Source organism: Apiospora hydei (genome assembly GCF_038363865.1).
Source record: "Apiospora hydei strain CBS 114990 chromosome Unknown utg000006l_segment0_segment0, whole genome shotgun sequence".
In the NCBI taxonomy this organism is placed as follows: domain Eukaryota; kingdom Fungi; phylum Ascomycota; class Sordariomycetes; order Amphisphaeriales; family Apiosporaceae; genus Apiospora; species Apiospora hydei.
The window spans coordinates 1,332,393-1,354,972 of NW_027117365.1; the positions used below are offsets into that span (position 1 = coordinate 1,332,393).

General features: G+C 53.5%; 6 protein-coding genes across 6 annotated transcripts; 3 read left to right on the forward strand and 3 right to left on the reverse strand.

Moving 5' to 3' along the window:
- Window positions 1-3,556: 3,556 nt before the first annotated feature.
- On the forward strand, window positions 3,557-4,897 carry PG997_007628 (uncharacterized protein; the record flags this gene model as incomplete). The annotated part of the gene is made up of 2 exons (XM_066811943.1): window positions 3,557-3,869; window positions 3,954-4,897. 2 exons carry the CDS (start codon window positions 3,557-3,559, stop codon window positions 4,895-4,897), a joined length of 1,257 nt encoding a protein of 418 aa, XP_066667285.1.
- Window positions 4,898-6,752: 1,855 nt separating this feature from the next.
- On the forward strand, window positions 6,753-8,336 carry PG997_007629 (uncharacterized protein; the record flags this gene model as incomplete). The annotated part of the gene is made up of 1 exon (XM_066811944.1): window positions 6,753-8,336. The coding sequence occupies one exon, from the start codon at window positions 6,753-6,755 to the stop codon at window positions 8,334-8,336; it is 1,584 nt and encodes a 527-aa protein (XP_066667286.1).
- Window positions 8,337-8,578: 242 nt separating this feature from the next.
- PG997_007630 (D-glycerate 3-kinase) lies at window positions 8,579-9,718 on the reverse strand (the record flags this gene model as incomplete). The annotated part of the gene is made up of 2 exons (XM_066811945.1): window positions 8,579-9,165; window positions 9,379-9,718. 2 exons carry the CDS (start codon window positions 9,716-9,718, stop codon window positions 8,579-8,581), a joined length of 927 nt encoding a protein of 308 aa, XP_066667287.1.
- Window positions 9,719-10,865: 1,147 nt separating this feature from the next.
- On the forward strand, window positions 10,866-13,910 carry PG997_007631 (peroxisomal hydratase-dehydrogenase-epimerase; the record flags this gene model as incomplete). Its single annotated transcript, XM_066811946.1, has 5 exons — window positions 10,866-11,024; window positions 11,116-12,339; window positions 12,392-12,817; window positions 12,917-13,551; window positions 13,613-13,910. 5 exons carry the CDS (start codon window positions 10,866-10,868, stop codon window positions 13,908-13,910), a joined length of 2,742 nt encoding a protein of 913 aa, XP_066667288.1.
- Window positions 13,911-14,728: 818 nt separating this feature from the next.
- On the reverse strand, window positions 14,729-16,724 carry PG997_007632 (uncharacterized protein; the record flags this gene model as incomplete). The annotated part of the gene is made up of 2 exons (XM_066811947.1): window positions 14,729-15,317; window positions 15,352-16,724. The coding sequence occupies 2 exons, from the start codon at window positions 16,722-16,724 to the stop codon at window positions 14,729-14,731; spliced, it is 1,962 nt and encodes a 653-aa protein (XP_066667289.1).
- A 1,237-nt stretch (window positions 16,725-17,961) lies between these two features.
- Window positions 17,962-19,475, reverse strand: PG997_007633 (uncharacterized protein; the record flags this gene model as incomplete). The annotated part of the gene is made up of 2 exons (XM_066811948.1): window positions 17,962-18,397; window positions 18,577-19,475. The coding sequence occupies 2 exons, from the start codon at window positions 19,473-19,475 to the stop codon at window positions 17,962-17,964; spliced, it is 1,335 nt and encodes a 444-aa protein (XP_066667290.1).
- Between the last annotated feature and the right edge of the window lie 3,105 nt (window positions 19,476-22,580).

The window sequence follows — 22,580 nt, forward strand, 5'->3', positions numbered from 1 at the left end:
TCGGCCGTATTGCTAGCGGATATGGGTTACCATAAGAAGTAAAATAATGTTTATGGTGAAGTTTACTGCTGAACAGGCATGTACGATACTTGTAATAGTGGTAGTAATAGTTGGTATAACCCCTATCCCGGTGTAGTATACTCCAAAGCTTCTAGCCAGTTATGTCGCCAAGATAGCATGTATCTATAGCAAGTATCTTGAAACCCCTACGGATCTGCTGCAGCCAGGAAGCAATGAATTGCCCTATGCCACGGCCGGATCGCCCTCTCTCCAGGCCAAATAACGTAATTAGCATTGGCGTATAGAGGCAGACATTGTCGTACTTTCGTGCGAAGTCATGTTAGCCGACTACATCGATGTCGTCGTCGGGTAGCCCTATGGGCTTTACTATGCTGAATGCGGTGGAAACTCAATTCAATGTATACTAGGATTCGGAATTGGCGACTTTGCCGATCCGTTTTTGCTCTAGTATGATCAACATGAAGTAGTGATATATGACCCGTAGCTCAGAAGGCCAAATCAATAGACCATGTGAGCTGCCAATGGCATCCGCAGACATGACGCGTAACATACGTCTACGGTAGACGACGACGTCCGCTTGGTGAGTGCTTGCTGGCCGAGACCTTTGGAAACGCATGCGAGAGCACGTATCTTGCTGCTGCGGTTCCAGCCCCTGTTGGACTACAGGCGCTTTGTCACGAGGACATGCACCGGCCCATAGGCGTGCTCCCGTGAAGCGTAATGGCGAAATTGACCAAGCTTGCACACACCAATACCAGTCGTCGCAACACAAGACGGGGGTTGCTTAACCAAGTATTATCCGCGTGCCTCGCTTGGACAAGGCCTCTCGACTTGTGCAACCCTCTCCATGCTCAGCTTCCCGACTCGGGAGGAAAGGGAAGCATGATACTTGAATCGTAGCTTTTCTCCCCGTGCGGCGGTGACACGAGACTAGTGCTCGACTCTTCCGTTGCTCCGAGTGAACTAGGTGCTGGTGTATTGTGAGTCAAGAAGTTGATCGGCAAATACGAATCCTATAATGAAGATATGTCGTGATGCCTTCACGCACTTCGGCATCGCCCAAAGTGTCTCACTTGATGTCCACCATGACGAAGTCAGAAGACTGGGACCAGCTTCCAAATCAAGAAGCTGAGTTGAGACCATTGTTTTTGGGGAACCAATAATGTGCATGTCGAATGCGAGTCACTGTTCCAGAAAGGTAGCCAATAGGAATCGGCGCCCTCTTCGCACGTAACTCAAAACAGACCTCCAGCTGTGGCTTGCAGCATGTACGTAGGCCCGTTTTGACGTTGCTCGACATCGAATACTTGGTAGCCTGGACTTGTATAATGGTCCCCTGGATTTCCAAAAGCCATCATATGTACACTCCAGCCACGGCTACACGATGATAGGGGGCAGGGTGGAACTGTCGACACTGCGATCGTCACCAATAGTGCGATGTCCTAAGCTGGACAATGCTTCTGCGGGCGATCTATAATCAAACGAGAGGAGCGAGTCTGCGTGTGAGTATCATACTGACCGCTCAGGAGGGTGTTGAGAGAGGGAGAGAGTGGTGAATGCGCGAGGTTATCTCAGGGTCTACCTAGACACGAAGCTCCGTGATCGCTTGCGCAGTTGAAGTTGTTGCCAAAAATGGCGTCAGAGGGTCATGCCTAAGGGCGCTTGTGTGCGTTACGCGGGTGCGAATACCCATGTGGCTCCGTCAGCATGCATATCAGGTATTCTCTTCTTAGGGACTGACCCTATATATGTAGACATGCCAGTGTGTGCGGTGTATGAGTCGCAGCCAATCACGTACTGTCCTGGTGCGGCGGGAAACAGATGCATCTGGGGTGGTTAGTTCACTCTTTTTGTCCGAGTCAAAACTCCCGGTCTCCGCCACGTCGAAGGATTTGCGGTCGGTGGATCGTTGCACTGCAGCGCTTCCGCCAACACCCCAGACACCCATCGAATATCGAAAATGCCATAACGAGCACAGCAGCAGGAGAATGCCCGATGACACAATCGCCCAAATCCGGAAGTCGGGATGTTGGAAAAGTTGGTACATAGGCAGCTGGTCAGAGTGTCTGACGATCTGTGACTCGATGCTGCTCAGATGATGGAAGTTTTCGTTGAGCGGCTGTCATTGTTATTCCACGAAATGTCCCTATCGGCCAATCGGTGCTGGCTCGGTTCGTCCCATGGTGAGTTTCCGGGACCAATCAGGACGATTTCCAGAGATGGAAGAGCGACCTGAAAAGTCCAGAAAGTCCAGTCCAGATGGCAGAGAAGTCTCCTCAGGTATCAGCGAAGATGGGTCTGCAGGCCGGCAATGAAACGTGGGGCGAAGGGGCAGATAGGAGATTTCAGGTACTGCCTGGAAGTACCTGTATCGCACCTAACATCAACTGTATCAATTCGATGTACAGCCACCTCCCACTTCGGCTCAACATCAGTAACGCAGTCTGCCAGTTGCTCAGTGACGACTATGGTGCCAGCTGAGTAAAACAAAGTTCTCTTTGCTCAGGGCCACGGAACTTTGTTGAGTTGAGTTGCACGAAATGCTTCGTTCGTCTGCTTGTGAACGATTTTCAAATCAACCGCTGGATCTCCTCTGGGATCCATTTAGATTGATCGGAGACGGAGGCGAGTGGCTGAGTGGGGCCCAGGGGTTGACAGAGAGGGCTACCACTCTGCCACTAGACAGTGTCTACATATTAGCAGTGCCTGCTAAGCCTAAGTAGTGCAGCCCAGTAGGTAGCACGGTGGTTCTGCCAGTGGCTAGCAGTGTAACGGCTCGACGGCGACCGGCACGCAGCACGCAGGACCTGCTCTAGCGCGCGCATGAAGGCTCAAATTTAACCTGAAACAGCTGGGGCATCCAGCTTCGGAGCGTCCAACCAACACCACTTCAGGCGGCTCGATACAAGATACCTCGAGCTCCCAGCAAGCCAGCGACAAATTCTTTTCCCCCGTGCAACCAACAGCACACCGTGCATGTCCCCAATCTATTGCCAGCTAAGGCAACCTAAGTTGGCATGCTTCGCTCTCAGATGAGCTGGCAAGCATAACGCTGCCCACACCACACCCAACCAACCCTGGTCCGTGACGATCCGCCCAGCCCCTGTTCAGAAATGGAAACATCCCAAGAGCCAGCATGGATCGGGTCCTCGCCTGTCACAATGCCCTCCTTTTCTGCCAAGAGAGGGCCACACTTCACAGGGCCCTTTAATGAGCCCAGCCGAATCAGGTCTATGGGGTTTTAAACTTGTCTGGACGCATCAAGGCGCAGTCGCCCTGCTCCATATATTGCATCTGGGATCGCTTCCGGATCTTCTCTACTTAATCCTCGGGATGCCGCCAGTCGCATACCGCTGCTTGTCTACGACCTGAGTAATGAATCTATGAGTCTTTCTAAGCCGTGACCCGTCCCGACCCTCATAGATGACCGTTTAAAGTCCCGGCTGGATCGCCCTCTGTAACCCTTCCGATCTTGTTTTGTTTCTTCTCGTCTGTCTCTACTACTACCACTACTATATCTTTCTTTCTATTCATCATGGTGTCCAGCGAATATGTAATCGGCCTCGTGTCCAAGGGCCTCGTCGGCGGACTGACCTCAAGGGCGCTCATGGTTATGTCCGATCAGGCCAAGCAGCTCGACGACCTACAGACTATTACGAATAATACACTCACTGGCCTGAATACCCTCCAGGGGTGGTACAACCACAAGACCGGCTTGTGGGATACCACCGGCTGGTGGAACAGTGCCAACTGCCTCACCGTCCTGGCCGACTACGCTGCTCTCAACACGATACAAAAGACCAACATTAATATCCCCGATATCATTCAGAACACATACGAGCAAGCCCGTAAGTCTCCCCCGCGTCTCTTTAGCGGATCCCCAATGCTGCTCTTTGGTCATTCCGGAGAACTTTATCTAATTAGCTCCTTAGAAAAAACACAAATCAGTGCCATCAAAACCCTTGATGTTGGCCGTAAAGGCCTGGTGGTGTCGAGTTACACTCGCATTCCCAAGATTTCCATTCCCAAGGGCTCCAAAGCTTCTTCCAAACATGAAGCTTCCACCCGTTCGGTCATAAGCCGACGTGGCTTCGACGATTTCCTTAATGACTACTACGACGACGAGGGCTGGTGGGCGCTCGCCCTCATCCGCGCCCATGACCTTGGCGTACAAGGCCTTGGCGATCAAACCTACATCCAAGCCGCCAACGACATCTTCGAGGACATGCGAAAGGGTGCCTCCCCGTGTGGAGGTATCTACTGGTCAAAGGTGACGGATTACACCAATGCCATCGCCAACGAGTTGTTTTTCAGCGTTGCCGCCTCTCTCGCCAACCGCATGCCCAACAAGCAGTACTACGTCGACATCGCGGTGGAACAATGGAAGTGGTTCAAGGGCAGCGGCCTGATCAACCAAGACATGCTCGTCAACGACGGCTTGACCGACAAGTGCAAGAACAACGGTGGCGCCACATGGAGCTACAACCAGGGCGTCGTTCTGGGGGGCCTGGCCGAGCTCTACAAGGCCACCGGCGATAAAAGCCTCCTCACGACAGCTGATGGCATTGCCAAGGCCGCCATGAGCAAGCTGTCCCGCAACGGTACACTATATGAAGGCTGCGAGCCCAACTGCGGCGCCGACGGCGCGCAGTTCAAGGGCGTCTTCCTCCGCAACCTCATGTACCTGCACCAGGTAGCCCCCATGCCCGAGTACCGCACCTACATTCTCAACAACGCGAACACGATCTGGGCCAAGGACCGCAACGTCACCACCAACCAGCTTGGAGTGACCTGGACCGGCCCCTACACCACTAGCGACGCCGGCGCCCACAGCTCTGCACTTGATGCACTTGTGGCTGCTGTGGCGGTCGTCTGAGCGCAATACCAACTTGCGACATCACAATCGTGACTACTTATTCTTCTTACTTTCACTTCACATACTGGATTTGGCGTTTCTTTGGCCAGGATAGAATTGAGAACTACACACCATACATCGACTATCGATATATCATTACCTTTAGGGTTAATGCTAATAGTGTAATGGCCACGGTTTTTAGGAAGATACCCCATAGAGTTAAGAATAATGGACGTTCTTTTACCTCACCCTAAAATACCATTAGCCCCTTTTGACAACTGCACATGTTTGTACAAGACCATGTTACATGTGAGATCTGAAACATTCCAGCGTAGCGGGTGCCATACGAAACAAAAGGTAAAATTCACTTTACGGTGATGGGATGGCGTAAGTGTAGCTTGTAGTTGATAATGTGATGCCAAGATGTCGCGCATGTCCTCTCCGCATTCCGGACATCGGGTGGGCGCAGGCCGTATGTGGCCACCAAAGGAGCCCGGGAAATCTTTCCGATGGCATATGCGCCATCGCTTTGACCGACCGTGATTTGTAGAAGTTCCGCCAGCATGCACTTCAGGATGATCACTTGAGAGTAGTCGATGCGCAATTCTGCTTTTCCCTAAGATGTAACTTACGTCTATTGATCATCTTCAATGTGAGAGTCCGAAATGCGCTCGAGCAAAAGCCGGCAAAATCTACCCCGGAGCTCGTTTGGGTAAGCCTATCCGGCAGCCCAAACGGGCGAGGAAAGCCATGTCTATAAAAGCCTATGCGCCAAGGAATATCATGATCAGGAGTTTTGGTCGCACGTACCCGTCCTGGTCAATGAAAGGTGCCACGGGATTGACCTGGTGATTTCCCCCATGAGTGCTGGACACGATAGCAGAGACCGCTTGTCGCGTCGAAGGGATGGTACTGCTGCTGCTGCTGCTGCTGCTGCAGGCATGAACCGTACGTAGGAGATGACCGGTAAGAACATCATCGTCCAGTCCTGACTGCATCATGTAGCGGCCTACACCATATGCACCCCACGCAACGATCCCTACGCCTACCTATATCACCATTTGCTGCAAGTCCAGAATGCAGCTCCTGATTTGATACCGTTATCCGTTCTGGAAAGTGCCAGGGCAGCTCGATGTCAGATTGATTGGTCGTGCATGGACCGAATTTCCCTTGAGTTTATGCAAGCCAGCTCATATGCAGCATGCGTTGAGGCCCCAAAAGGTGAGGCAACCTCTCAGTGCAAATCGATGCAGCCAATTGAGAGGGTTGATTGGAGCGCAATGGGAGGTTGCAGACATCTTTAGGGGATTCCGGAATCAATTTAGGGTTTGCGGCAGTCCTATTCGTGGTTGCCTTTGCATCTTGCATCAACTACATGTACATACATCAATTTATTTTCCAAGTACGTGTGTGCAAAGCCGCTGCATCACATGACCCCGCGTCTCGCAGCTGCCATCCATCATGGACCCCGAAAACTGAGGCTTTCTGGAATTTGGCCCTATCCAGCAACAACGCTCATTGACCATTCGACCGCCTCAACCTCAATTCATTGGACGGCTCAGCGCACTATGCCATCCAAATCTCTCTAGATCTCTGGGGACTGCCGTTGCGACCCAACATCTGCTGTCGCATTGGGCAGGATGGCACCTTGATACATAACGGCCAGCTTACTCGACACTGATAATCCTCGCGCAACTGCTATCACGACACGTCAACCATCAGTGGAACAGAGCTCTTAACGCGTCGTGCCCGCGCAACAGGTAAACAACAAAAGCAAAGATCATCGGAAGCTGTCCTCGCCACCACTTTGAAACACCAGCGAAGCAGAATTGACCCGATGCCTCCAAGCCACTTTCTCCAGCAATCCAAAACCAAGATGCAGGCTTGGGTCACAAATGCTGGGCAAAATGCCCCTGCTGCGCCTGTCGGGCCTCATGTACATGACCACCAGGGTAGCCCGCACAAGAGGACCGTCTACCAGACACAGAGCCAACCAGCTCCCATCACAACAGTACAAAACAACTCACCCCCTCAACAACCTCACTCGCAGTCGCGTATGCCCATAATCAATGCAAACGCGAACCGCGCTGGATCTTCCTTGGCCCAACGCGTGCCTACTACCACACGCTCAGCAGCCAACCACATAGGACACGGCAGAGATGGCTCCGTTAGTTCGCAACGAAACAATGATCTTGCATCAGAGCCCTTGAGGCAATCCCAGAGAAACAAGCCGTTTTGGGACGGCTCCACGGTGGACGGTTCCGTCTTCAGCGATTCTGCTAGTAACAATGATTCGAGGATCAGTAATCGGCACCGTGGGCCAGTGGTAGAATCAGTCCTCAAGCAGGGCGCGCCACGTCAACTCCAAATCAAGAGAGAAAGTGGCGAGCTGAGCAGACCACCTTTTACCATCAACTCACAAGGTTTCATCGACGTCGTAAACGATGCTCGCGGCCCAGGGCTACAGAGGAGCTCTTCTACGCCCGACGCCCGAGCTCGAGGCCAGGCTAAGGGATTACCTCGGGATGATGACTCCTTAGTGGACGACATACACTACCAAACAGCACCAGATAGGTCGCCCCCGAACCCATCTCTAAACCGCCACAGGGCGCGGTTGCCTTTGCGAGGCGCGCAACCGCTCGACTACTCTAACCGAACACCATATGCCAATGGACACAACCCCATGTCATCACCACCACGAGAGGCCTACCAGACGCCTGGAACGGGCCTAGAAGATGACGAAATGGAGGACGACAGTGAACTTTTGAGAGACGATGAAGACCACGGGGGTCCCCATCGCTCGACTGTCTTCGTGGACGTTGAAACTCCGATTGTCAGTCATCGAGAAGAATCAGCAGGGGAAGAAACGGACCAACAAACTACGCCGAAGCCAGCTGCGAAGAAGTCGCCCCAGGTTAACCGCCAACTCTTTAGCAAAGCAAGCAAGAGTAGCAGAGGTCGAAACAGTCTCCACGAAAGCGCAATGCCTCGTGCGGCACCCGAAAAGCGCCAATCGAGCTCCAAAAAGCGGAACTTTGAGCCTGATTACGATGATGGGGCGCTCGCTGCAATGCAGTACGACAGCCTGAGGAACGAGGATTTTGACTACGATCCAGCTCAAGCGGAGTCGCAGTCGACGAGGCTTCCACTGCAGGGTACATTGCCCGACAAACTGCAGCACTATCTTGATAGAGATCAAGAAGCACAATCTACGTTTTTTACCTCGATGCCTGTCGGGGAATGGGATGACGCTGGTGACTGGTTTCTGGAGAAGTTTGGTGGAGTCATGAATCGCCTTAAAGAAGCCCGCCAAGCGAAGAGGCAGATGGTGGAAGATTTCGAGAACGAAGTCGCCGAGCGGGAAGACGCAGTCAGGCACAAGATCGGTGGTATCGACAGGACTCTTGTGGAACTGAAGAGCGAAGGCGCCAAGATGATGAGCCGGACGGACTTTGAATGAGGCTACTCGAGCGACTTCCTTGGGCCCAGTGTTTTATTGGGTGGTATTCCAAGGTTGGCTGCTGCCAAGATCACACACATTTACAGTATATTTGCTTGGGCTTATAGGCGCTCTTATGACCACAACGACGCATGATCTGGAGTTATGGTGTATGCTTGTTTGTCTGTTCACGAAGCTGCAATGTACACAGAAGAGGGGCTCAGCTACCGTAGTTACGGTGGATATTTTGAATTTTTTGACGATTAGATTATGAATGACTCCTTCACTCTCCTATCTTTTGATACCACTAATCTCAAGTGACACGAGAGTTTGTCCGCGAACACTCCCTGTCTTAACGAGGGGGCGTATAGCTCATAGGCCGGATAATAAGCATCTACGAACTTGATGACTTGCTCGCGGGTCATGCCGCTTCCCCTTTCCCGGATCAGGTTGACTTCTTGTTCGAGTCGCCAGTCATAGACCCATTCCAAGTCCTCGGCGTCGAGGTGGATGAAGGCGTCGAACATGGCCGTGATGGGCTCATACGATTCCAACTGCCAGTTTACAAACTCGAGGTGCTGCAGGTCGTGCTGCTGCAGCGTGCGGCTGGGGCCCATCCACTGGGCGGTGATGGCCATGGGGCTCAGGGGCCGGAAGCCGACGCACCAGCCCTCGAGGATAACGACCTCGACCTTGCGCTGGCCCGGCCCGTTGACGCCGAGCCAGTGCGACTCGGGCACCCGGTCCCCCTCGCCGGCGTAGGCGGACTTGTCGTATTGGGGGATCTTGGCCGGCCGGCCTTGGGTCACGGCCTCGAGAAATGCGGAGGCTAGTTTCATGTCATGTGTTCCTGTTCATATGACGTAGAGTCGATTAGTCTCCACTTGGAAATCAAATTTCATCAAATTCATGAGTGCATTGGAGAAGATGAATACATGGACCTGGGTCTTTCGTAGTAAAGGTCTCGACCCGAACAAGATGCGGATTTGAAATGCATTCCCTTTCTCGTAGGGGAGCAGGTTCGTGAGTGCAAATTTGGGGAGAAAAGGGGTCATTCTATTACCAGGTTCGCCGCGACATGCAACCAACTTGTTGTCGGGCTGATCGGCAGCCAGCGCCTTCTGGTCGGCATGCGGCAGGTAGAAGTCGTCTATGCTGACGACGAGCGTCTCGAGCCCATACTCGGACTGCAGAGTCTTGGCGAGCGCAGCGACAAGCGTCGTCTTGCCTACGCCCTGCACGCCGTTCAGGCCGATGACAAAGGGTCGCCGGTTCCCGGTGTCGGATCCCAAGTGCTGCTTCAGATTCAACTGCTGGATCCTCTGCTGCTCCTTGAGGCGGGCCAGGATGAAGGGGATGCAGATGGGCGACTTGTCGTCGACGATCTCGGGTCCGGAGGCCATGGATGGTTTCTCGGTACGTCCGGGCGGGATATGCCGAAGGGCATGTGTTTATTCGTATGGGTGGGTGTGAACAGATCGCGTAAGAGTGGTGTTGATCCTCAGACTGGTCATTCGAAGATGAGACTCACTCACACAGGCAGACCTGCGGCCGACTTGTTGCTGGCAAGCCACGACGGAATTCATGATGGCCGGCTATGTAATAGTGGGGGCACTGCGGGGTGGAAGTATGTCATTGCTTGTCTTACAGCCAGCCAGCCTAGAAAAGCAGGAGGCAGGAGGTTTGCTGCACGGCTGGCCCCGAACACTGCATCGGCACAGGGGCAGATTGCATGCCTGCTTACTTAAGAGGTATGCATCAAATTGGCCGCTGTTTTGTTTTTGAAAATGTGAGCCAAAGGCTGTGTGTTCAAACCATGCTGCTGATATTTCTACCACTTGCAGAGACGGGAAGCAAGCAGCAACAACAGCCCAATGGTGAGGAGTGATGATCGCAAGTCCAAACACATGTGACACGCAGCTGAACAAACGAAAAGGAGGGCGAACGCTGACAGCTGGCGTGGATTGTGGGACAGGACGACGTAATTGTCGCGTTCCGTCCTCAGCGCACATGGTCACCCTCGACTACTTGCAGAGCAAGTCAGCAACAGACTACAGTGGTGAGTGGCTGTTCTTTGATGGCATGTGAAGAATGGGCGAGTCGAGACGGGACCAGCCAGGACGAATCGGGCATAGTGGTCTGTAGTGGTCCCCCCTCGGCATTAGCAGCTCTTACCCCAGGCTCAAGTGCCCGCCAAATAGAGCTGATTAGCGATTAGCCTCGGCCCCCGAGGTAGGTCTCTGACAGATAGGCCCGGCCCCAGTGGAATTGCCAGTGCGATGCGGCAAGCTACCCCGGGTATATCTCAGATTAATCAACGAGGGAGCGGCACTCCTCAAAGAGAGACATAATCCCCCCCAACCTTCTTTCGTCGTTCCATTTCCCATTCACCTTCAAGCAGCGACAGCTCTTCTCTTTCTCTTCCCCATCCTCTTGATACCCTCCTACCCACTGTGAAGCAGTTAGCAACAGTAAACAACCCCGTCTTTGTTTTCTTTACTGTTGTCGCTGCCCTTCCCTTCCCTTCCCGACCTATACTATACATACACAATGGCGGACCAATTGCGCTTCGACGACCAGGTCGTCGTCGTCACGGGCGCAGGCGGTGGCCTGGGTAAGGCATACGCTACCTTCTTTGGATCCAGAGGAGCCAAGGTCGTCGTCAACGATCTCGGTGGTTCTTTCAAGGGGGAGGGTAACTCAACCAAGGTAAGAAACCCAAAAACCAAATTACCCGTCCCATGGGTGAGATTCACACTTGGGCAAATGAAGTATCCTAACATGACTTTGATTGCGATAGGCTGCCGACGTCGTCGTCGACGAGATTAAGAAGGCCGGCGGCCAGGCTGTCGCGAACTACGACAGCGTCGAGAACGGCGACAAGATCATCGAAACCGCGATCCAGAACTTCGGCCGCATCGACGTCCTCATCAACAACGCCGGAATCCTCCGCGATGTCAGCTTCAAGAACATGTCCGATCAGGACTGGGACCTGATTATGAAGGTGCACGTCAAAGGCGCCTACAAATGCGCCCGTGCCGCGTGGCCTTATTTCCGCAAACAGAAGTACGGTCGCGTGATCAACACGGCCTCGGCTGCGGGTCTGTTTGGCAGCTTCGGCCAGTGCAACTACTCGGCCGCCAAGCTGGCCCAGGTCGGCTTCACCGAGACGCTGGCTAAGGAGGGCGCCAAATACAACATCATCTGCAATGTCATTGCCCCTATCGCTGCCAGCCGCATGACCCAAACGGTCATGCCTCCGGAGGTCCTCGAGAACCTGAGGCCCGAGTGGGTCGTCCCACTTGTTGCTGTCCTGGTCCACAAGAGCAACACCGACGAGAACGGCAGCATCTTCGAGGTCGGCGGTGGTCACATTGCCAAGTTCCGCTGGGAGCGGTCCAGCGGTCTTCTGCTCAAGGCCGATGACAGCTACACCCCCGGGGCTGTCCTGAAGAAGTGGAACAAGGTCACAGACTTCTCGGACCCTCAATACCCCTCGGGACCAAACGATTTCATGTCTCTTCTTGAAGACTCGATGAAGATGGGACCCAGCGACAAGGGCGAGCCCCTCGACTTCAAGGGTCGTGTAGCTCTAATAACGGGCGGCGGTGCCGGTATTGGCCGTGCCTACAGTCTTGCCTTTGCCAGGGCTGGTGCGTCAGTTGTTGTCAACGATCTGGTGAACCCCGACACTGTTGTAGAGGAGATTAAGAAGATGGGTGGTAAGGCTGCTGGCGTGAAGGCCTCTGCCGAGGAAGGCGAGAAGGTTGTCAAGGGTGCCATGGACGCCTTTGGCCGCATCGACATCATCATCAACAATGCAGGCATTCTGCGAGACAAGGCTTTCACCAACATGGACGACAACCTGTGGGATCCCGTCTTGAACGTGCATCTGCGCGGCACGTACAAGGTCACCAAGGCAGCATGGCCCATCATGCTGAAGCAGAAGTACGGTCGCATTGTGAACACCACCTCCACCAGTGGTATTTACGGAAACTTTGGACAGGCCAACTATGCCGCAGCCGTAAGTTGAATTCGCAAATGATGAACATGCTCAGACACTGACACGACGATAGAAATGCGGTATCCTGGGTTTCTCGCGAGCTCTCGCTCTGGAGGGATACAAGTACAACATCTACACGAACACGATCGCCCCCAACGCTGGTACTGCGATGACTGCCACAATTCTGCCCGAGGAGCTTGTCCAAGCCTTCAAGCCTGACTACATAGCCCCTCTCGTACTGGCACTTTGCAGTGACAAGGTGCCCAAGAACCCCACAGGTGGGCTGTACGAAGTCGGTAGTGGTTGGTGCGGTCAGACCCGATGGCAGCGATCCGGCGGTGCTGCTTTCCCCGTTGATGTGCCTCTCACCCCCGAAGCTGTGCGCCAGCAATGGGAAAAGATCATCACCTTCGACGAGCGGGCAGATCACCCCGAGAAGGCAGCGGACGCTGTAGGCAAGGTTATGGCAAACATGGAGAACAGGAGCGGGGCTGCTAAGGTATGAGGACACTATTTCGTATACGCTTGAACTTGTAGTATATACATACCTACTAGTACTAGTCATGAAGAAATGTTAACGAATTTTTGTATTTTATAGAAACAGAAGAAGCCCAGCCCAGCGCCCCTGCCCGAGAGCGAAGGCAAGAAGTACCTAGACGCCATCGCCACGGCACAAAACGCCAAGTCGCCCGAGACCGAGTTCAGCTACTCGGAACGTGATTGCATGCTGTACAACCTGGGCGTAGGTGCCAAGCGCACCGAGATCCCCTACGTCTTCGAGGGACACGAGGACTTCCAGGTCCTGCCCACCTACGGCGTCATCCCCGCGTTCGACGTCAACACGCCCTACTCGATGGACCAGGTGGTGCCCAACTTCAACCCCATGATGCTGCTGCACGGCGAGCAATACCTGGAGATCAAGAAGTACCCGATCCCGACGGCCGCGCGGACCAAGAGCTACGCGAAGCTGATTGAGGTCGTGGACAAGGGCTCGGCCGCCATCCTCAAGGGCGGCGTGCTGACCAAGAACGCCGAGACGGGCGAGGACCTGTTCTACAACGAGTCCACCGTCTTCCTCCGCGGCGCAGGCGGCTTCGGCGGGCAGCGCAAGCCCCAGGACCGCGGCGCCTCCACGGCCGTCAACAGCCCGCCCAAGCGCATGCCGGACGTTGTGGTCGAGTCGACTACGACCGAGGAGCAGGCTGCCGTGTACCGCCTGAGCGGTGATTACAAGTACGTATTACCTGCGCACCCCCCTTTAAGAACAACGGGAAACTGACTTGAGAAAACCTAGCCCGCTGCACGTGGACCCCAACTTCGCCAAGATGGGCGGCTTCAAGCGCCCCATCCTGCACGGCCTCTGCTTCATGGGCATCGCCGGCAAGGCCGTCTACGAGAAGTTCGGCCCCTTCAAGAACATCAAGGTCCGCTTCGCCGGCACCGTCCTGCCGGGCGAGACCCTCGTCACCGAGATGTGGAAGGACGGCAACAAGGTCATCTTCCAGGCCAAGGTCAAGGAGACGGGCAAGATGGCCATCTCGGGCGCCGCGGCCGAGTTGGTCGACGGATCGTCGTCTTCTTCCAAGATTTAAAGCAGGGGGAGTGTGGATGGCAGACAGGATGTCGGGGATTGAAGGAGGCACCCGTATAAAAGGGGAGATCCGGCAAGTGTGTGTGATATTATTGTATGATTATCCTAGTTTGACAACGTTTCGATGGAGCAGGCACGATGAGTTACTTTGAATAATGAGACAGATTAAAAGTTCAAACCATTTTGTTTCCTGGTTCAATATGTGATCAACTGGCTTCAGGGGCAAGTTTATACGCTCACTTCGAGAGTGCGTGTTCAAGCTTCTTTCTCCTTCTCCTTATTGATGAAAACTGAATTTCTCTATCAAGCTCTGGGGTATGATATCGATGCGGTCAGCCCGTCTGTTCCTTCGAATATTTCGAAGCGTGGGTCTTCTTCCTTCTGCTCTTTCTTCCTCCTCTCGTAAAGATTATATATGATGGACTTGTGAGCTGCGTAGCCCCATTGATGTCTCGTTACGCACCATGCCAGCATCTCTCTCTCTCTCTCTTGTAATTTATAACCTAATGTCCTGTTTGTCCCATATCCCATAAACCAGTCCCCTTTCCCGTTGATCCCCGACAGTCCCCCTTAGCCCCTGATAGGTATAGATATAGTGGACAGCGATCTACGTAATGCAGCCAAAAATAAACAAAAAAGCAAGCCCCGAATAATCATATCCCCTCGCCAGTTGGTTATGGCGTGTTGCTCCTGAAACTCCATGCATGCTGTGCTCGACTCTCTCTTCCCTTGCGGTGTGCATATTCCACTCTCCCCAACGTCTCCTTTCTTTTTCAGGCGTCGAGAGCCTCTGTACAATCAATCTAGCTTCATGAGCTCCTACACCACGAGAAACGTCTCCACGAAGAAATCAAAGACGTCGTTGACGCTCGGGAGGCGGCCAGTCGTCAGCACCTTATGCATCGTCTTGCCGGCGCCGCCGCTGGCGACACCCGTGTCGAGATACGCCCTCTCCGCCGCGGAGATGTCGCGGTTCTCGTCCCGCCACTTGCGCTCCGTGTCCTCTCTGGCCTGGCGCAGAATTGCCTCCTGGTCTTCCGCCTCCCAGAGGTTGCATTTGCGACACTCGAGGCACTTCCTGCCGTCCCCTTCGGGCCGGAAATGCTGGCAAAAGTGGCTGTAGCCCTGGTTCGACGCTCCGATGTCGGCGCGGCAGACGTAGCACATCTTGTAACCGCAGGGACAGGTCAGCTTGTTGCAGCCGGCGGACTTGACGAACGACGTGTAGCACCGAGGACACACGCGCTTGACGGCCAACGACATGGCCTGCTCCACCGCCGTCCGCAGCGCCACCAGCTCCGACTCATGGCAGACGTGAATGTCGACCCAGCCTTTCGAGCACGACATGCACGAGGCTTGCCCCACACTCCGGGTTACGGCATACGAATTTGAGTCCGTGACGGCGCCGCTGGTGGCGGGTAATGGCAGCGCGGAAGTGTGACATTGCGTAATTCCTAGCCACGCCGATGCTGGAGAGGAAGAACACCGCCACTGTCGTGATCATAATGAGCGGGACAGACACGGGGAAGACGCATAGTGTTATGACGACGAGGAAGATCAGGTTGGGCAGATTGTTCACACGGAGTCTCATCCGCTTCTGTGCAGACTCCGGGACGTACAAATCATCGACTTCCGCATAGTTACAGAACGGACACCTGATGAGCGGGAGATTGCTCGACAGAAGATCGTGGTCTGCCAGCCGCTGATCAAACTTGCGCAGCACCTCGGCTCCGTTCCTCTCTTGCAGCATAGCACGATGGATGTGCTGTGCTGAAATACATCCCTTGCACTCCTGGGATGCCACTGCAGGGCAGTGCAGAGTGCCAGCATCTTTGTTGATGCTCCTATGCCAACCCTGGCCAAAGATGGCTTCGGTGATGGAGTGTTGGACGCAGCGGAAGCAGATCATGTGTCCCTCGCTCGTGTTGCATGTTGTGAACTCCTCAAACGTAGCTTCCGTGAAGCAACATGCGCATTCATAGGTAGCTTCGGCAGCTTCTGCCTCCTCGGTGTGTAATGTCATCGCGAGAGTGCGGTCGCTCTCTTCTCGGGTGCTCGCCTCGCGTTTTTTCAATGGCACGATGAGCTCGTTGAATAGCTCCTTGTCCAGTTCAGCGTTGCCCGTTGGCTTGATCGTCGGGACTATGTATCCTTGGCCTGATGACTTCCACACGACCAGTGGGTGGTTCTCTGCCTCGCCCGTGGTTACCGGCTTCCGCCGAAACAGCATAGACGATATTGTGAACTTCCACGACTTGGAAGACAAGTTCACCAGCGTTGGCCGGGCGTCCAGGTACGAATAGTTCGACTCGGAGAGCACGGCGTCGATTGCCGACTTCGAGAGGCCTTTGAACTCCTGCCAAGCCAGGGATCTCACGGCGTTTCGATAATCGGACCCTCTAAAGGCCTCAGCCGGTGGCACCGGGGGCTCGTAAATTGCTGCCTCGCCTTCTTTCTGGCCACCTCGCAGCCTGCGACGTCCTTTTACCCAGGCAGCGGGGTTCTTGAGCATAGCATCCGCAATGACTTCCAGCCTCGACTCTTCCGAGAAGCTCGCCAGCATCTCGCGGAAGACCTCTACCTGGACATCGGGAAAGATGGTCGCCAGAATCTCCAAGCAGGTGTTCAGGTCCAGGAGATCCTTGGGCAACGGCGGTGGGGGTTCGAGCTGCGACTCGTCGTACAGGTAATCGGCTAGAGACGGGTCGGGGCTTCGAGAGCGGACGGGGGTAGTCTCGGGCGACGACTTGGAAGACTTGGACTTGTGTGAGCTGCTGCGGCTCCCTGAAGGGTTCAGGAACGTGGGAAGAAACATGGTGGGCGATGACCGGCGAAACATTTGGTCATGACCGTTCTCTTATTCGGGGCGACAGTTGGGGTGGTGAGAGAGTTGTTGTCGTCTGTATCTGTCGTAAAAGTGCGCGTGAGCCGGGGAGGTCAAAGTAGCAACTAGCACCAGAGCGCATCGTCTGTCCAGAGCTGCGTGCTTATCGCATCGTGCGCCCGTTGTCGCAAGTAATTTCGAAGGGAGCCAGCGACAAACGGCTGAGGGAGGTCTCGTGGTTGCCGGTGGAGCTTTGGTCTCGGTCTCGGTCTTGGGGTGCTGGTGTTCCGTGGGGAAAGGCTAAGGAAGTAAGGCAGGCGAAGTTCAAGCCGGTTGTGAAGCTTGAGCGTAGGTACCGGCACCCCTATTAGGTGCTCGATTGCAAGGTTTGGGCTGTACAGCAGATACTTACGGCCAGCTGTGGCAGGCATGGACGGGGCTTTGCTGGCCAGAGTTCAGCACACGAGCTGTTCGGCCTCCATCCAAGTCCAACAAACTTTTTCTTGGGCAAACAGGTCAGTCAGTAGTGGTGCTTGAGAGGCGGCTACCGTACAGCAAGTGCGTCCATTCAGCATGACGGGCTCAATTTGTTTTAAATAGGGGACGCGGATGGGTGGCCGCGGGTCGCGTGTTTTGGCAATCAATGCGTCCAGGGTCTCGTTTTGCTGGGGCCCTGGGGCCACTAAGGCACCAAGGGGATCGGGGAATGGTAAACGGATTAGTGCCATCGGCTGGTTCTTGGTTACATTCAGCAACTGCCAGCCCAGCGCTTTATTTACAAATGCATGGATATACCCCGCCATACAGTGACAGTGCTGCCCCTCTACAGGCCAATTGATGACTCTGTTTGTTGTTGATCTCATGTAAGCTCGGGTATTTGGTATTTGCTCTTCTTCCACAAAAACTCCCCTACCTCTGTCTGCCTACCGGTTTGAGCAGTCGGCCATTGATGGCCAGAGAACTATAACGCGCAACAGCAATATGAGAAATTGACGAATGAGAAGATGTCAAAACAGACAATGGACTACATGTAGGATGTGCTTTGTTGGGAGGTTGTTGTTCCTACAGCAACTCATGCTCGAGGTACAGTGGCACGCATTAGGTGCATCGCTGGCAGTAGTATAAAGTCTAACAAGTACATGGTCGTAGATCTTCCCTCTTAGCATGTTATATAGCTCCAAGCCGTCAGCGAGATGCAAAGTCAATTCATGCTGAGAACATGGTAATTTCATCGTACACCGAGCGCTTCTTCGCGAATAGCCTCACCTCTCGCCATACGCTCTCGTATGGACGCAAGTGTGTCCGCTAGCCTCTGCACACCCTCCCGTAGCTCTTCCTCTTCGTGCCACGCACAGCACAGCCGGAAACATCTCGAGATGCCGCCCGGGCCTTCTGCTCTGGCGATGCTTCCCTCATCCCCAGCTACGACAAACAAGTGCCCAAAGGCAATCCGCAGTCCATGCTCCCGCAAGGCCACCGATGCGACAGTCCGCGCATGCGGGACATCGTCAGGGAGCCGGAGGTAAAGAAAGAAACCGCCGGCGAGAGCTGTGCTTCCTTCCTTTTCATCCATGCTTGACTCGACACTCACGCCGTGGGGACCAGCATTTGCGCGATGCATCCCATCATGGTGTGGTACCGCCTCCTGTACGTCGGGATTAAAACTGTCTGGATGTGCTTGTCCAGCGCGCCACTGCGAAGCATCTTATCCACAAAGGTCGAAGACAGATGAGCCGGGCCGCCCCCTGAGCTCGACGAGCCACTAATACCGTTAATCAGCTCTATTATGCTTCTCGAGTGGTGGTGCATGAGGTGTAAGTGCTAAATCGCAGAAGAAACTCACACTTCGCCTAATTCGAAAGCCAATCCCGGCGCGCAGTCAGCCCAGCCCACCCTCACTCCCGGCCCGATGATTTTGGAGAATGATCCATTACTGAGTGTATTTCCCCATTTCTCGTCGTAGCCGTCCATCCCGCGATCAATATCCACCAGTCTCGATGGAGGAGGAGGTAAGGCATCATCACCACCCCCTGTTAGATCAGCCGGCCACCTGAGGTAGTCATACACATCGTCTGAAATCACCAGCGCATCGAACTCGCGTGCTATACAGACGAGTTCTCGGCGCGTCTGCTCCGCCATTGTTTTCCCGCTCGGGTTCGCAAAGGTCGGGACCACGTAGATGATATACTTGAACACCTTGGGATACAAAGGACCGGCCTTCAGGACCGGCGCATCCGCCCGACCACTCTCGGCGGCTGTCCGGCCCGCCTCCGCCTCGGTTTCTCGCAAGCGCTGGCGTAGAAACCCGAGATCCAGCCCGCCGTGTTCTGGGCCGCCCTCGGGCACGCCCCGCAGCTTCCCGCGGAATCCGTTGTCCTCCATGATAGGGCAGGCCAGGAAATACGTGGGCTCGGCCAAGAAGATGGCACGCGTGTAGAACGGATCCGCGAACTTCTGCAGGATGTTGGCCAAGTTCCCTGAGGCGCCGTTACTGATGGCGATGCGGTCTTTGGTTGTAGGGTTGCCAGCCATCGACTGGGCGTAGAATGTGCTCAGCCATGTCGCCAAACTCTCGCGCAGCGGCGTGTGTCCAATGCGTGGGCCGTAAAGCATGGCGGGGCCTGCTTCCGTCTCGGAAGTGAGCACTTGTTGGGCGCCATCGAGTATAGCAGCTGATGCGCATAGCCGGGCGGAGGGCCAGCCCGTCTGCAGGTTGATGGGCTTTGATGTATTGCTGCTCATGATGCTGGCCCTTCAGGGCATTGAAACGCGCTGGTGATTCGACTGAGTTCTTTCATAAAACCAGCTTAGAAAATTCAAGCAGTAATATAAATCATATATGAACTTTCAACCCTCTAAGATAAAATTAAGTAGCATGTCCCTTGATAAGTGAAGATGCTCAGCCGGTAGAGGCTTCGATGCCAAGGCCGATTGTTATCGGACGCTAGGCGGAGAGTTCCGGCTCTGGATCCAGGTGTAATTAAATGCATGTGTCCCACGCCAGCCAGCCAAGTTCGTTATGTTGAACAAGCCCAATCATAAATGGCGGTGACCTAGAAGTTTTTTGGAATGTTACATTCTGGGGTGTTTGCATTTCAGGTTGCCCTTGCAAGAGGAAGCCGTCAAGGCCACGTGCAGTCAAGGTCAGCTTATATACATCTTGCCTACTTAGATACAAGTATATGCAGTCGCTGCACTATGACTTGAACGCAAACGTCCTGGTTTGGCATCTCAAAAACAAGTACGGGCAACATGTCAGTCGTGCTTCTTTTGCATAGGGTATCTAGTGTAGCGTAGCTCTAAGCATGTCTCTGTTTCAGTCACGCACTGCTGTACAAGTATCACGGCTAGACGATTCAAAACCTTGCAGTCAATACGTAAGAGATATGGGTGTTTCCTCTCTGCACTACACTCCCGAGTCAAAAATAACAAAAGGTGTACCGCAGGTCCAAACCTACGGCAAAGAAAAGAAAAATTTGGGGCCTTGCCGGGGATTGAACCCGGGACCTCGTCCATTTTAGATTAATGAATAACCCGGAATTACCCGAAGGACGAATCATACTTTCCGGATGTTAGCTGTAATTCATTCGAATTGATCGGAAATTGTAACTTACCCGCTAGACCACAAGGCCGTGTTGTTTGTTGAAATCAAATTTTGATATTGGAAATTATATTCCATTCCAAGATGCTGGGTGCATAAGTGGACCCGTCTCCCGCCGATTGGCCCACCTTGTTTTAAGCGTATGCAACTACGGGACTGCCCACCCCGGAGGGGATCACTAGCGTATGCTTTCTGTTTGGCAGGTGGCAGGCTTTCAACCTTCTTTCTAGATCCTAGTACAGCAACCTCTCAAAACACCTACACATAATCAGAAGCATACAACAACGTGGGGCGAGCATTAGGACCCCGAGAGCGTGTTAAACTCGCGGGTCCATGCTGGACCAAGAGAGACGACCAGCCAACCCAATGGCTTCAAGCCAACGGCTTCGAACGGTGGCATCCCGTGATTGCCAACTACACCAGAGCGAGTCCGCATTTAGCTCAATCAGGAATCCAAATATCTTCAAACGGCCATCGAGGACTCGTGACTCGCCCAGATAGCAGAATTAACTAAAGTAAGAGCCGGGATCCAAGTGGAAAGCCCTGGCGCATCAGAGCTCAGCAGGGCCGGTTAGTCCTGGACAAGTCCACATTGTAGCCAATGCCCCAACTGTGTCCTCAGGCTATCCGACCATGATCAAGCCCTCATCCTGTACCTACCAAATATGGATGTCATTAAGGCTGTCCATTTTTATTGGCGGCAGGTCAGGCTCCTGATATATATATATATATATCCATTACTAGAATATCAAAACTGGCCTATCCTGTTTCCCAACAGCCAAGATGGCCAATATGTCGAGTGACTACTTTTGAAATTGGAAAATAGAAAGACATATCACATAATTCAAATTTTACTAGAGGCTTGACCCTCTCTCACCATTTACCTCGCCCTGTCCTTTGCCCCCTCTCTCTCGTAGACAAGCATCTACGAACCGGCAGCATGACCTAAGACCGCTTCAAGTGGCTGCTGCCCAAGTCCGATGCCACGGAAGAAGCAATCAAGATCTACCGCAAGATTCAGCAGACTGCCATGTCCATTTCTAGCTATTGGAGTGCCCTCCGAGGGATTGATTTAAGCAAAGGCGGATGGATACAGGTAGACAACGGACACGATGTCTGCATCCAACGTTGGCCCCTATCGACTGCTTTGAAGGCCAGTATACATGTTATTATACCCTTGTCCCCGGGAGGTGGTAGTATGGTAGGAAGTGTCTTTTACGATGAGTTGACCTGGAGGTGGACGCCGTACCTATCGGCACCCCGACTGGTAGTAGTGTCGGGAAAGGTCAAAGTAGGCGGGCAGCAATCTCATTTCTGACAAAGGTCGACCAGATGTGCCCTCAGTATGTTTGTATCAACCAGCCCGGATCAGCCTCGCAGTCATCTCGAACTGTGAGCCTACTTTCACAGGTGGGAACATCTGGGCAACTATGAAAGGTGTGTAGGGCGTACATATGTGTAAGGCATTGTCTGGATTACGCCATTCAGCATGGAGATGGCCGATCTACAAGACAGAGGGGTAACACTCGAGGGTTATGCATTCCAATGTTTTTTTCGATTATCCAATGGCTATTTCAGTGTCCTGTGTATTGTGTATTCACTTCTTTGGGTGGATAATGATTGGCATTAATCCAGACCATGGATGGGGTTTCTCCATGTACAGAGACACCCTTAATGCTATAACAATCAAGATAAAATCAACATATGGAACCCCTCTTGCGGCAGTACTTAGGCCGCAGCAGACTCGTAGACAATCCGTTTAATTCAATTTGAATAAAGGTGTATGGTCAGATCTGATTGTTGGTCCCACCCTATGTGTGTATGCGCATCAACAGGTAGAAGGCTTACTTTAAGTACCTACTTAACCAACTTGGAGCTCTTCCTCCCATCCTCCATTTTGCCATCACCACCACGCAGCCATCGTCACGCCTGCCAGCAATCAACACTCTCAACGCAAAGATCGCCCTCCCTACAAAGCAGGCTGGCGATGGCTTGCGTGGCATGATCACCCTTCTTCTCACTATTCAACCCCCACGTTACTATCACCATTTGCCAAAGAGCAAGGCAAATCGACTATGAGGCGCAAGTTGAGCATTTTGGGGCAATAATCCGATAGGGCCCGGTCAATCCGGGCAGTTCTCCATTACTGAGATATGATTGCCGTTCATCTTTGGAGCGGCTTGGTAGGACATTGGAGCTCTGTCCTGCCATCGTTCACCCATTTATAAGTGCATTGTTTTGCAACT